Source organism: Dryas octopetala, chromosome 7 (genome assembly GCF_963921425.1).
Source record: "Dryas octopetala chromosome 7, drDryOcto1.1, whole genome shotgun sequence".
NCBI lineage: Eukaryota > Viridiplantae > Streptophyta > Magnoliopsida > Rosales > Rosaceae > Dryas > Dryas octopetala.
In genome coordinates, this window is record NC_141372.1 from 9,150,564 (window position 1) to 9,162,941 (window position 12,378).

At 36.9% G+C, this 12,378-nt stretch overlaps 1 protein-coding gene across 4 annotated transcripts; it reads right to left on the reverse strand.

The window, feature by feature from the left end:
• Positions 1 to 355: 355 nt before the first annotated feature.
• LOC147279413 (zinc finger CCCH domain protein) lies at positions 356 to 5,943 on the reverse strand. 4 transcript variants are annotated; one of them, XR_015123406.1, is made up of 4 exons: positions 5,817 to 5,943; positions 5,239 to 5,374; positions 2,608 to 2,666; positions 356 to 740 (listed from the first exon to the last, which is right to left on the reverse strand). XR_015123406.1 is itself a non-coding variant. In XM_086251234.1 (3 exons), the coding sequence occupies exons 1-2, from the start codon at positions 5,907 to 5,909 to the stop codon at positions 5,240 to 5,242; spliced, it is 228 nt and encodes a 75-aa protein (XP_086107360.1). In that variant the 5' UTR covers positions 5,910 to 5,943; the 3' UTR covers positions 356 to 740; position 5,239. The 4 variants fall into 4 exon arrangements, 2 of the variants coding, with proteins under 2 accessions (XP_086107360.1, XP_086107361.1); XR_015123405.1 differs by having other exon boundaries at positions 356 to 748; XM_086251234.1 differs by lacking the exon at positions 2,608 to 2,666.
• Positions 5,944 to 12,378: the final 6,435 nt, after the last annotated feature.

Consider the following 12,378-nt stretch of genomic DNA (forward strand, 5'->3'; position numbering starts at 1 on the left):
TTACTATTATGCTTGTGAACACTAAGTAAAAGAGAAATCACCGATGGATGCATATGAAGAACAGCACTGACTATCTTGGACATTTTGATCATGAGCAGATGCAATTGGGATTAACTGTGCAGGATGGAGTAGTTCAGCCTCCGAATAATGTTCCTCCAGCGGAGCATTTGCCTCTGTATGTCAATCACTATTCTTTTAAAAAACTTCTCCATGCAATACTCTTCTTCTTTGCATCCTTTCTGATTTCAATTGTATAACAAATTCCCCGACTCCTAGGTCTCTCACTCTGGGTACTCCCAGTCAACATGACACAAACGCGGTGAGTCCTCTGTTGTGACACTTGAAAGACAACTACTGTAAAACAGTTTTGATTTCATTACATACTTCTCCCCAAGCAGTTTGACACTACTATATATACATATACAACTTGTTTTCTACGAGCAGATGATGGCAAGGTTAGATGTAAATCAAAGGCCACCCCAAATTAACCAACAGCAAGCAACTTTGTACTCCCAGCAGCTCAATGCTCCTCATAGGGTTTTGACTCCATCAGGCTACTGGTATATGGCCTGACATAATCACCATATTTGGTTGTGTGCTTGTAACTTTCAGTATGCAAGTATGCAGTATGCTGTTGTGCTTAACATTGACATGCTTATTATATGAACTTAGGCCCCAACCAAATCAAGCTATGACAGCTGATGGAGTATTTGTTGACCCACGAATGCTTCCATATGGAGCTGCACAACTAAGGTAGGCATATAAATAAAATATTGAAAAGGTGAACACAAACACATTATGTTTATGGGCACATCAGCATATGGCCAACTTATAAATATATATGTATCTGATTTAGGCCCCAAGGTCCCCAGCAGTTATCGAATCAGCTACAACTGAACCAAGTCCAGCCAACAAATACTTTTGGTCCACAATGTCATTACCCCATCCAAGGTTCAAGGGCAATAGTGTCTAGGTACCAAATCATTCAATTCCATGATTTAATTTTCTTGAAATTGTAGAATGCATACAACTATTTATGTGCTTATTCTAATTAAGGTTCTTCCTTCTCATTCTTCTTCCTTAGGCTTCAGGAAGTAGGACGCCACCAGCAACAGCCTGAACAGGTCCAGGCGATGCCTAATTTTGTGGTTCATTCACAAATTTATAACTCAACGGGGCCAAGGCCTTCAATGCTTTCTAGGTACATGAAGTTTCAATTTAAATTTTACGTTTTTTTAAAGTAACATAACACATTGACATGTTCTGTACACATGAATGATAAAGTTTAATTTGTAAAATAATAAGAAAAAACACTCCCAAATTAATATAATAACATATTTTAACACAAAGTTATTTAAATGATGGGAAGGGCATTTAAAAATATATGTTCCAAACTAAAAATAAAAAACTAGTCCGGCATGGCTGACAGATGTCATGGTGGCCAGCCATGGGCATGGTGTCCATGGTCCGCCAAACATGATTGACCATCGCCGGTATTGGGCAGTGAGGAGGAAACTTTATTTTTTTGTCAATAACTTTTTAGGGTAAAATGATGAGGTTTAAAAATGTATATACAAGAACATAAGGGTTAAGTGGCTAACTGATGAGCTTTTGGGGTTTAAAAATTTATTAATTAATTTACAAAGATAAATGTCTTTTTTGGTCTGAGATGAATATGTATAAGCATGTTGAACTGGTATTAAATATGTAAAGAATATATATTAGTTATTACGAATAATTTCTTTGATGCATCAATCTTATATATAATCTAGACCCACTTCTTGAATTAAGGTCGTGAAAAACAATACCAACAAATCTTTTCATTATACTTCAGTTGTTTCTGACATACCTCCAGTGTTGTCACATGAAGATTATTTATGATTTGTAACGGTAATCATGAAATATATATGCACTATAAGTCTATAACATGTGTATGAATATAACCAGTGCCCTGCCTTGTATTTTACTATTTTTTCTTTTGTGATTTTTGGTTTAACTTGCTTTTACATTCTATAAATTAGGCCTCTACAAATATCTGATGGTCAACAAGTCAATCAAGTCTCTCTGAGATCTAATATAGCTGATCCTCAGCATGGCAACTCTGGGTTTCTCCAACCTCTTATGCCTTTCAGGTACCTGACTGATCATTTACTTCTATTATCTATTAATTAATCTTTAACAATGATATCATTACACAAGTATAATGATGGGTGATTTTTTTTTTCATAAATAACCCGTTTATGCATGCCCATTAGAAAACTAACCCTTTTTCTTCACATTTAGTAAACTAAAACTAACCTATTTTGCACTTAAAAGGACCAAGCTGGAGTCAATATGTGAGTCTGAGATCTTCTATTCCTATCTCAACCCAATACTAACTCAGTCTCGCTCGACTATGACATGATCTTGATATAGTCCAAAGCAAGTTGATTTCTAAAATTTTTAAAGAAGGGTTATTGAGGAGACAAAGAATATTAGCCAAAACAACATTAATTTTTTTTTTTTTATTATTCCCAAGGAAGTGAATATCTTACCTGAGTTAGTTTTGTAATAGACCTATACAAACGGATAATAATCTGGATTATAAGTACGTCTTAGTAAAGATACCTTTCATGCTCTTATAAGATTCTTTTTGTAGGTTCCCGCCTGTCCAACTTGATGAAATACTGCATCAAACCAATAGTCCACGCGAAGGCACTTCTCGAGACTCCCCAAATGAAGGAGTAAATTTTTCCTCAAACAATGATTTGCTTAATAGTTTTCTCCTGATTCTATAATCAGATATCCTACATTTTTGTCATCAGGGAACTTACAAGGATCACAACACTGGTGTGGGGTTCACTAACCAGCATGAATCTTCACCAAACAACTTTGAAGTGGTACGTATGGGGTATTCTTTGTAAAATAGCACTTTAGCTTTGTAAAATAAGAGGTTTCTCCTATGCACACAGCAAGGATGTGCTTACGTTGGCTGTTCGGCTACATTCGGGGTGGTGGTCCTTGTACTTCCAGGAATACCCCATAGGCATTCTTTGTTATGCGAATAGGAGAATAATCCAGTAAATAGGAGGCTTTTTTTTTTTTTTTTTTTTTTTTTTTTTTTTTTTTTTTCCACTTCTTGTGTTTATTGTTGTAAATAACCCTTTTTGTGAAAAACTGTTTCAGCAAGGAACACCAGAACAACGTGGCTATGCTGCCAAGCGACATGCGACATCTGCCCAACAATGTGAATTAGGAGAGTCATCGTTGCCAGCTAAACGCTACAGGGTATCAAATTTTCAGGACTACATTGCATTGATTCCCATGGTTCTGTAAAGGCTTAATTATGTTTAAGAGTTTCAAAATTAACATTATAGTATGACTGATGAAATTATCGGTTACTGATCTGGTCAAATGCAGTGGGGATTAGACATGCAACAAATGAATTCAGTGCCTTTCATTCATAATGAAATGCAAAGGAATACTTTTCAATCTGAAAGAGCAGTGGATATCAACTCTACTGTTTCCATTCCTTCGAATCCAAGGTTTTACTAAGTTTTATTGCATAATGCTTTCAGTTGTTCATGGAAAACTTCCAACTAATCAAAGTTCTTATGGTTTCAGGCAACAAAGAAATGGTGTTTATGACCCAATGTTTGAGGGGATGGGCCTGCCTATTGACCCCCATATTCGGCTGTTTACTGCCAAAAGCAGGGTATATCATTCTTGGAGGAATATATAGACAGTATGATCACCTTTAACTTGCTTGGCAAGAAATAAGTCCTGACATTATATATCCTACTGTTTAAGGTAAAATACTAAACCGACAAAGGAACTCTCACATTATAGTCCATCATAATATTATTATCTTCACAGGCAATCATATGCCGTGCAGATTGGACAAGGGCATTGAATTGTGGAGGGTTTTCTCTAGTGATCAACTTCTTAGAGGCATTTGGTTGTTTTTCTTCTTTTTTTTTTTGTTCCTTATGAAATTTGTGAAGTTGATATTTTCATTGATGTATTTGAGGAGGATTCTATTACAACTTCATGTTAACTGATTTGCTAAGAAATCTATCTTATCCTTTCGTTCTTAGATCATATCAATAACTTGAATGATACTATGCCATCTGCCAATAAATTTTTTACAAAAATGTTCTATGGAGTGCCATGTAGATTCTCATGTATACATATAAATTAGAATGCCTACTTTAAAATCTATATTCAGAATAAAAAAAATAAAAATAAAAAAAAAACATAAATTGTGAATTTTAAGCATTAAAAGTTGAAAAAACCATGAAATTTAAGGAAAAAAAAAATTTCTATTTTTTTTTAAATAATAATAAAAACACAAGACTTTTGCAAAGATAGATTCCCTTTTACTCCTTTTACTCATCATCAACCCTTGATTTTAAGGAGATGAGGTATCAATAGGGAAGTAAGTGCCTTTTATCCACCAAGAGTAAAAACTGATACATAAATGTATGGCTAACCTGTGCAAGAGCCAGGGAGAACATATTAGGTGCACACAGAAAAGAGATGAAACTACAGATCCTTTTGAAATTTAAGAATAATAGGTTTAAATCTGTCATACAAACAAATGCCTGTATAATCCTAAAGCTTGTCTGGGGAGCTTTGATCTACCATTTGAGAAGACAAAGAAATAAAAGATTCATGAGAGCATGTCTGGGGAGCTTGTCTGGGGAGCATGTTTGTGCATGAAAGTGATGCAAAAACAGAAGGGTGCATTATATTCTTCTATACAAGAGGCTGTAAGGAATTTTCAGTCTGGTTCATGTGAGAGATACTCATATCAACGGAAGAGGTTGCTCACGCTTCAGACTTGCTTGTTCCTGATTCTATTTTCAGGGAACTCCCATAGAATTTAGGTCTGGGTTTCCCTTGGTTTTTTTCTGTGCAGATGTAAATTTGCTTTGTCTGTATTCTGTTTTGGTTGTCTTTGAATCCTTTAGCCTGCTGTTGTACTTTGGTATATAGAGTTTTTGAATAAGATTCTAATTCATTATAATAAGCTGTTGGTATGGATTTGGCCAAATAATTGTGTGGTAAACATAAATTGAACAAAAATAAAAATATACAATGTTGATTCTTAATTTCTTGAGTGTCTAGTCTCTTTTGAGAGTTTAAGTCCAGGAATTACAGAGATCATGATTACATAGTAATACATTCTCAAAGTAAGCCACTATTTTATTTGATCAACACAAAGAAAACAGAATTCTTCTCCTTACAAAAACTAACCTCAATAATGAGTGTTATCAAAAACCCAAGGTTCATGCACGAAAAGCTCTCGGCCATTCATTTGCACTGTCCCTGCAGCTATGTCCTCGGCACGTTTCCTTGCCGCTTCAGCTCTTCTCGCAGATGCATCATCATCCTATAAAACATATAATACATATTAGAGGTCATTTGACTTTAAACAGACAAAGTTCATTAGTTCCACCAAGTAAGTACTTAAAGTTAACAATTAGCAACCAATACAAACCTCGAAAGCTATAAATGATTAGCATGACACACACACACATATAAAAAGAAAGAAAATTTTCTCTATTTAATGGCACTGATTTTTTACATCCAATCTTGGTTAAAACTCAGTTTGCATATTAAAAAAAAAAAAAAAAACTTTTATATTGCAATTTGCATCCAATCAAAGCATTATAGAGAACACATATCGAAGTCCGGGAAAGTAAATTCCAAAACTTGTTGATAATGTAATGTAGATGTGATACCAGAAAGGAGCAGAAAATGTGGGAAAGAGAAACCCTAGTCCCTATAAATCTAAAGCGAGAGGAAATTGAGAAAAGAAAGAGAAAGATGACCTTCTGGCGTTTCCAGGCGAGGAACTGGGCCTTTGTCATGGATCTTGGCTTCTCGCTTTCCTTTTTTTCCTGCTGTTCCACTTCTGCTCCCATTGTTTTTCTCTTTCGTTTTTCGGATTTTCCTTTGTTCCAAACAGAGGGTTGTTGTGACTGTTGGGTATTAACTGTTATTCTTGGACGCGGGGAATGTTCAGACGATGTCGTGGCCGTCAACTTATTAGTTGCAAACGACTCGTCGTAAAGTTGGGGAGCACAACTGGTATGGGTGTTTATTATTTTATTTATTGTGATATACATTGTTGGCTTATTTACGGTTTAAATTTTTGAAATATAGTGATTGTTTAATATGGTATCAGAACATGTTCGCCTACATGTTAAACTGAGTGACTACACATCTGCATCACCGAATATGAGTTGTCTACGATGCAATTTTTCTTACAAAAACTTTAGACGAAAGCCTAAATATTCATTATGTAAACTTTTATATAAACTTTTGGTTCAATATATGTATGCATGATTACTCTTTTTGAGTAATGCTATTTGGCCCAAAACAATTGACCAAATTATTTGGACCAAATGAAGTGGCACCCATCAATTGGATACTTTATTTCAATAAAAGTGTACTGTAAACATTATTGACCAAAACATCTCCATGTGTATGGCCATCTCCATGTGTATGGCCAAAAAGAAAATACCCAACAGTTACTCAAACATCTCTTTAATTAATTCTCGTAATTAACCGTCAACCAATAAGGCTGTGCACATTATTAGGGTTACTCATGGACAAGGAATAAAATTTCGGGTTTCGAAGAAATTTCGATAGAAATTTCCATATTTTTAAATTTCGACAAAAATTAGACGGAAATGACGGAAATTTCTATCAAAATACGGAAATTTTGAATGAAACTTTACCATATGTTTATTTAACATATTATCTACTAAATTGATAAAAAAAATTGAAGAAACCAAATTATATAGTAGGTTTTATGTGATATAAGATGAATATAATGCACGTTGGAGACAAATATTGTTAAATAAAATTAGTATATTATTTATACTATATAATCTATACACTAAACCCTATGTATTTTATAATCTATATTTTATATTGTTTAAGATATGGTATATGATATTAGAGTTTAGGCCATTTATGGTATTTTAAATTATTTTTTATATAAAAATATATTATTGTTTACTAGTTTAGGGTTTAAAAACAATTAAATGAAACTCCAAAATGGTCAAACGAAACTCCAAACCATTTTTTTTCTTTATAATTGCCCAAAGGCCTCAATCCCTAATCAATCCTAAATCTTTTAATTTTTTTCTCTTTTTTATTTTATTTTTCCTTTTTTCCTTTTTTTTTCTTTTTTTTTCTTCTTTTTCTTTCCTTCCTTTTCTCTTTTTTTTTTTTCTTCTTTTTCCTTCCTTTCCTTTCTTCTCCCCCCGAGTTCAGCAGCTTCAGCTCCATTTTTTTTTCTCTCTCTTTCTCTCTCTCCCCTACCATCCCCCATGCTGTTCCCCCCCCACCGTCGCCCCCCTACCGTAGCCCCCCGCCGTCGCCCCCCTGCCGTCGCCCCCCTGCCATCGCCTCTTTCTCCTTCGATCTCCCCGCTGCCGCTGCCGCTGCCTTGCCGCTGCTGCTGCTGCCCTGCCGCCCCCCGCCACCTCTTCTTTCTCCCTCGACTGTGCAGGTGAGGTAAGTTGGTCTGGGTTATTGGGTTGCTGTGTAGGTGTCGAAATTTCGATGAAATTCAAAAGATTTTGGCTGTTAGGCGGTTCAAATTTCGCCGAAACATTTCGAATTTTTGTCGAATCAGTGTTAAAATTTCGGACCCCCTCAAAATCGAAATTTTCGGCGAAATTTCGCCGAAAATTTCAAAATTTAAACCCTTGCTCATGGATTAGAACAAATTAATAGCCAATAAGACCCTTTTTGGTAAAACATCATCAACAGCTCCTCACACCAACAACCACTTTGGAACAAAGGCATGCATCAAATGCTTCATCAACAGTGAGGAAAACCCTCTCTGCTCCAATTCTATCTACCAATTTGGTCAACTTTAGCCTGTGAATCACTTGCCACCTTGGGTTGCCGATTGCTAACTGCAATCAAACATATACAAAATCTTAGAAATGTACATCACAAACTTCAATTTGTGAAACTGATGCCTTACTTCTATGCCTTGTGAGAACAATTCCTTGTGTATTTCCTCTAATGCAAGAATTCCCGAAGTGTTAACATTCAACACATCTATTATAAGAGAAATTTCAAATTAGTTACTGTATATATTTAGACATATATATAAGTCCGCTTTCACATTCACCTTATCACATGAACAACAAGTGATAGATTGACGTACAAGTTAACATTCTTACCTACAACGGATGTATATAAAGCTTTTTTCACAATATTCATTTGTGTGGTAGTTACTTGAGCAGTTATTATGAAAAAGGGTGTTGTTGCATACAACTGATTATGAATAGGGTGTTGTATACATCTGTTGTATGCAAAAATATTTAGTGTAAGAAGGAGTGTATATACAAGTCACAACCTAAAATTTGTGCTCACCGTGAGTGAAACTACAAATGAAGGGAATTTACTGGACATGTCAAGGATTACATGTTCAATTCTTCCCTTTTCTTTCTCTTCAATCTCATCATCGTCTTTTGTCACCCACCTCATTACCCTAAAATAAATATAGCCACAATGCATTAATTATTGGAAACTTCATGAAATTATGTCACCTCAATAGCCCTTGACATCCAATTAATGAACTCATCTCATACCTTTCTCTCACAGAATTAGAATTAGCAAAGCGAAGTAAAGCAGAGTTGATGTTGATTATCAAGATGCTAGGAGTTTTGATGGCCATGGGATACTGACTGATCGATGTTACAAAAGATATCTATTCTTGGAAGTCTCCCTAGAACGTCTATGCCAGGTCTAAGTGAAGCAATATCTTTGCAAAAGAGATGTGCAGTCCATCTAAACTCACAATCAACGACATATCATCTATTCCACCAAAGAGAAAAAAAAGGAGATATATCATCCTTGACTATATTCTCCCAGTAAATAAGTTGGCTTGATACTTGCAAGATGCCAAGATGTGTAAATTTTAATACCCGATACAAGAATTATCCAAATTGATGCATTGTCAAGGTTCCACCAGAATCAATTCATGATAGAAAAACTCCATTGCCAAGTGGGTTCAGCTTTGTTTTGACCAAGCTGTTGAACCAAGCGTCTCATAGTCAAATTAAGCTGGTCAAGACTGTTCCTCATGTCCACCATACCGTTTTTAAAAGTGTTCCTAACACCCCTCATCTTTGTGGATATTCCCTCTTCCATCACGTCGAGGGTCCGTTCTATACCTGCCTTAGCGCCGCAAATCCCCGTGGCGACTGCCTCAGTCATATCTGCTTGTTGCTGTCGTCTCCAGCGTTACTTCCGCTTTGATCCAACATTGTTCTTGCTGAAACAAACCCTTTCTCGCAAGTATTGCCATAAATTCTTGAGTAGTGACTCCTCTCTGAGTAGCTTATTCTAAAAGTTTGCTAATCTTTGAGTGAAAAGTTCTTGAAATGGTTATTCATTGAGTGTTGGTCCCACCGTGTGTGCCAAATTATGTTACCTCTTAAATTTACGGCGAACCTGGCCGGAATTGTAGCAAAAACACTGGTACTCCCTTTAAATTTATATGCAGGCGTGCCACTGCACGACCGAAATGGCCGGTCTACAGGCTGAATTCTTTTCTCTTTTACGCCGAGATCTAACTTCTAACCAAAATAATTGTGCGGTGAGTAAAGGAACACAAAACTCACCTAGGTTCTTTACTGCCTTGATCCTCAAGGACTTTAAATACTTGGTGAAACGATGACTGTATGCTCGAAATTAAAGATGTGGTGAATGAGTGCTTGAGTAATAGGATGCAAAGAGAAATTATGAACTTTAATATAAAAAGTATGAATAATCTGGTTATCTTGAAACTGAGTGACAATAATAGTTCAAATCACAAATCTCGTACTAAAAGTAAATTAGAATTAAAAGTAATCACTCCTTAAAATAGAATCAATACTAAGAATAATCAGAATCTTAGCAAAGCAAAAACTTAGAGCAAGGTTTTAGATTGAAGAAAACTAAAGGAAATAAAGAGAATTTGTCGAAAAGCTTGTGCTTGATTTGTGTAAGATGTGTTGAGAGCCACTTTTACCTTCAATGCCTTGTTTATATGGTGATCAATTACCTTAGGGTTTGGAAATCTCTTTCCTTGTTGAGTTTGGATTCTTTCATTTCTTTGCGCCTAAGCCATCCACCTCTTGCCTTATTTAGAACTCTCAATCTTCCCAGGACTCTCAGCAGAACCAGACTTCCTTGACTAATCTCCTCGATTTGGGCCTTGACTGGATGGGCTGTCTTGCATAAAAGATTGGGCTTAACCTACAATTAGGTCAATTTAATAAAATCATGGACTTGGCCTTGATCTCAGCCCAATACCAAATTAGGGTGTAAACACCAACATAATTAATTTGGCTTAGTGGTGTATTTGTCTTTTATGTAGGGGATGTCTAAAATTTGAATTTTCTACTCCTTAGATAAGACAAATAAAATTAAATAATCTCAACCGAAGTTTGATCATGAACAATTTTATAAGTTGGAATTTTATTGAAGCCTATCATGGGGCTTAAATCCAAAAATATAACACAAATCAATTTAATAGATTGATCAATCAACACTGCTAGAAAAGCTTGCATGGATTGACGTTTATGTGAGACTACGTGCTTATAAGGTCTTGGTCTCTTCACTCATTGTTAATTAGGTTTGGGTTTGATGCCTAAATTTTTTTATGGTATCAAAACTAAGTTACATACGTGTTAGGCCAAGAGGTCATATAGTCTCGCCACACATGAAGGGGGGGGGGGGGGTGTGAAAATATGTGCGTGTGGATTGGATGCCTCAGGGGACTATGTATCAATTATGTAAACTTTTATATAAACTTTCATTTCATCCATTAAAATGAAAATAGATATGCAGGATTGCTTTCAAACATCTCTATGTGTATGGTAAAAAAAAAAAAGAGCAAAATACACCATTGTCCACTTATTATAGTAGATTTTCCAAGTTGGTCCACGAATTAATTTTCGTCTCAAGTCGGTTCACTTTCTTTGCACCGTTACCCAAGTTGGTCATTTCTGTCAATTTTTAGTTAAATGCTATTAAAATTCAGCATGTGCAAAGCATGTGCCATTTTTTTAGGGCAAATGAGTCTTTTCCATGTACCCCAAGCCCACACCTAACTGATCTGAACCCTTCTTTCTTCTTCTTTTCTCCTTCTTTCTTTCTTCTTCTGCAACACACGCCCCAAACCACCATCTAAACAAATTTTTTTTTCTTTTTGTCAAAAACAAAATTTCTTCCTTCCCTCACCCACCCGAGCAACCCCCACCCTAAACCACCATCTCTCTCCCCCGACTCCCTCACTCCCTCTCTCCAACTCTCTCCTCCACAGCCCGCCACTAAAACTTCACAAAAACTCACCCAAAAACACAATTCAACCTAGAAGATGTCTTCTAGGACCCAACCGGGCCAAGATAAATGGAATCCACCACCAACCCGACGCCTAGGTGGCGGCACCGGTGGTGGCAGCGGCAGAAACACCTGGAAACACATAAATTTTGAATAATTTCAGTCCCAATTCAACTCACAAGCAACAATTGATAACCAAGGGACCAAATTTGGGTGAGGGGAGCCTAACCCAACCACCAACCGCGGCGGAGCCCGCGGTGGTCGTGGGTTCCCTAAACTGGTTTTCAAATTTCACAAGAATTGGCCCAAAACAAAGATACCAATAGCAAGAACACGAAGAGAGAATCAAATTTGATACCTGGGTCAACCCAATTGGCTGCCGGAATTGGCCGATAAAGCCACAGGAGCCGCTGCGGCTTCTCGGCGTCGATTGGTCGTGCTTGGTGATCCGATGAATGATCCAAGACCACCCTCTTGCTCAGAAAAATGAGGAGAAGATGACTAGGGTGGTGGCCGGTCTCAATTTCTTCGGGAAAATGGGTCAACGGTGACGGGGGCCGATCGTTTCTCGGGCTGGGCTTTCCGTTACACTGCTTTTTTGGGTGTTCTACTCACAGGGGGAGGAAGAGGGAAGATAGGCGAGACTGGTGGTGGTAGTCTCGTCGGCAATCACCTCCGAACGGCGTCGCACACACCGGCGCGAGCTGCGGAGGAGATGGTGGTTTGGGGCGTGTGTTGCAGAAATAGAAAAAAAGAAGAGGGAGAAAAGAAGAAGAAAGAAAGGTTGAGATCAGTTGGGTGTGGGCTTGGGATGGAAAAGACTCATTTGCCCTAAAAAAATGGCATATGCTCTGCACATGCTGAATTTTAACGGCAGTTAACTAAAAATTGACGGAAAGGACCAACTTGGATAATGGTGCAAAGAAAGTGGACCAACTTGAGACGAAAATTAATTCGTGGACCAACTTGGGAAATCCACTATAATAAGTGGACCAACGGTGCATTTTGCTCAAAAAAAAAAAAAAAAAAACCCAACAG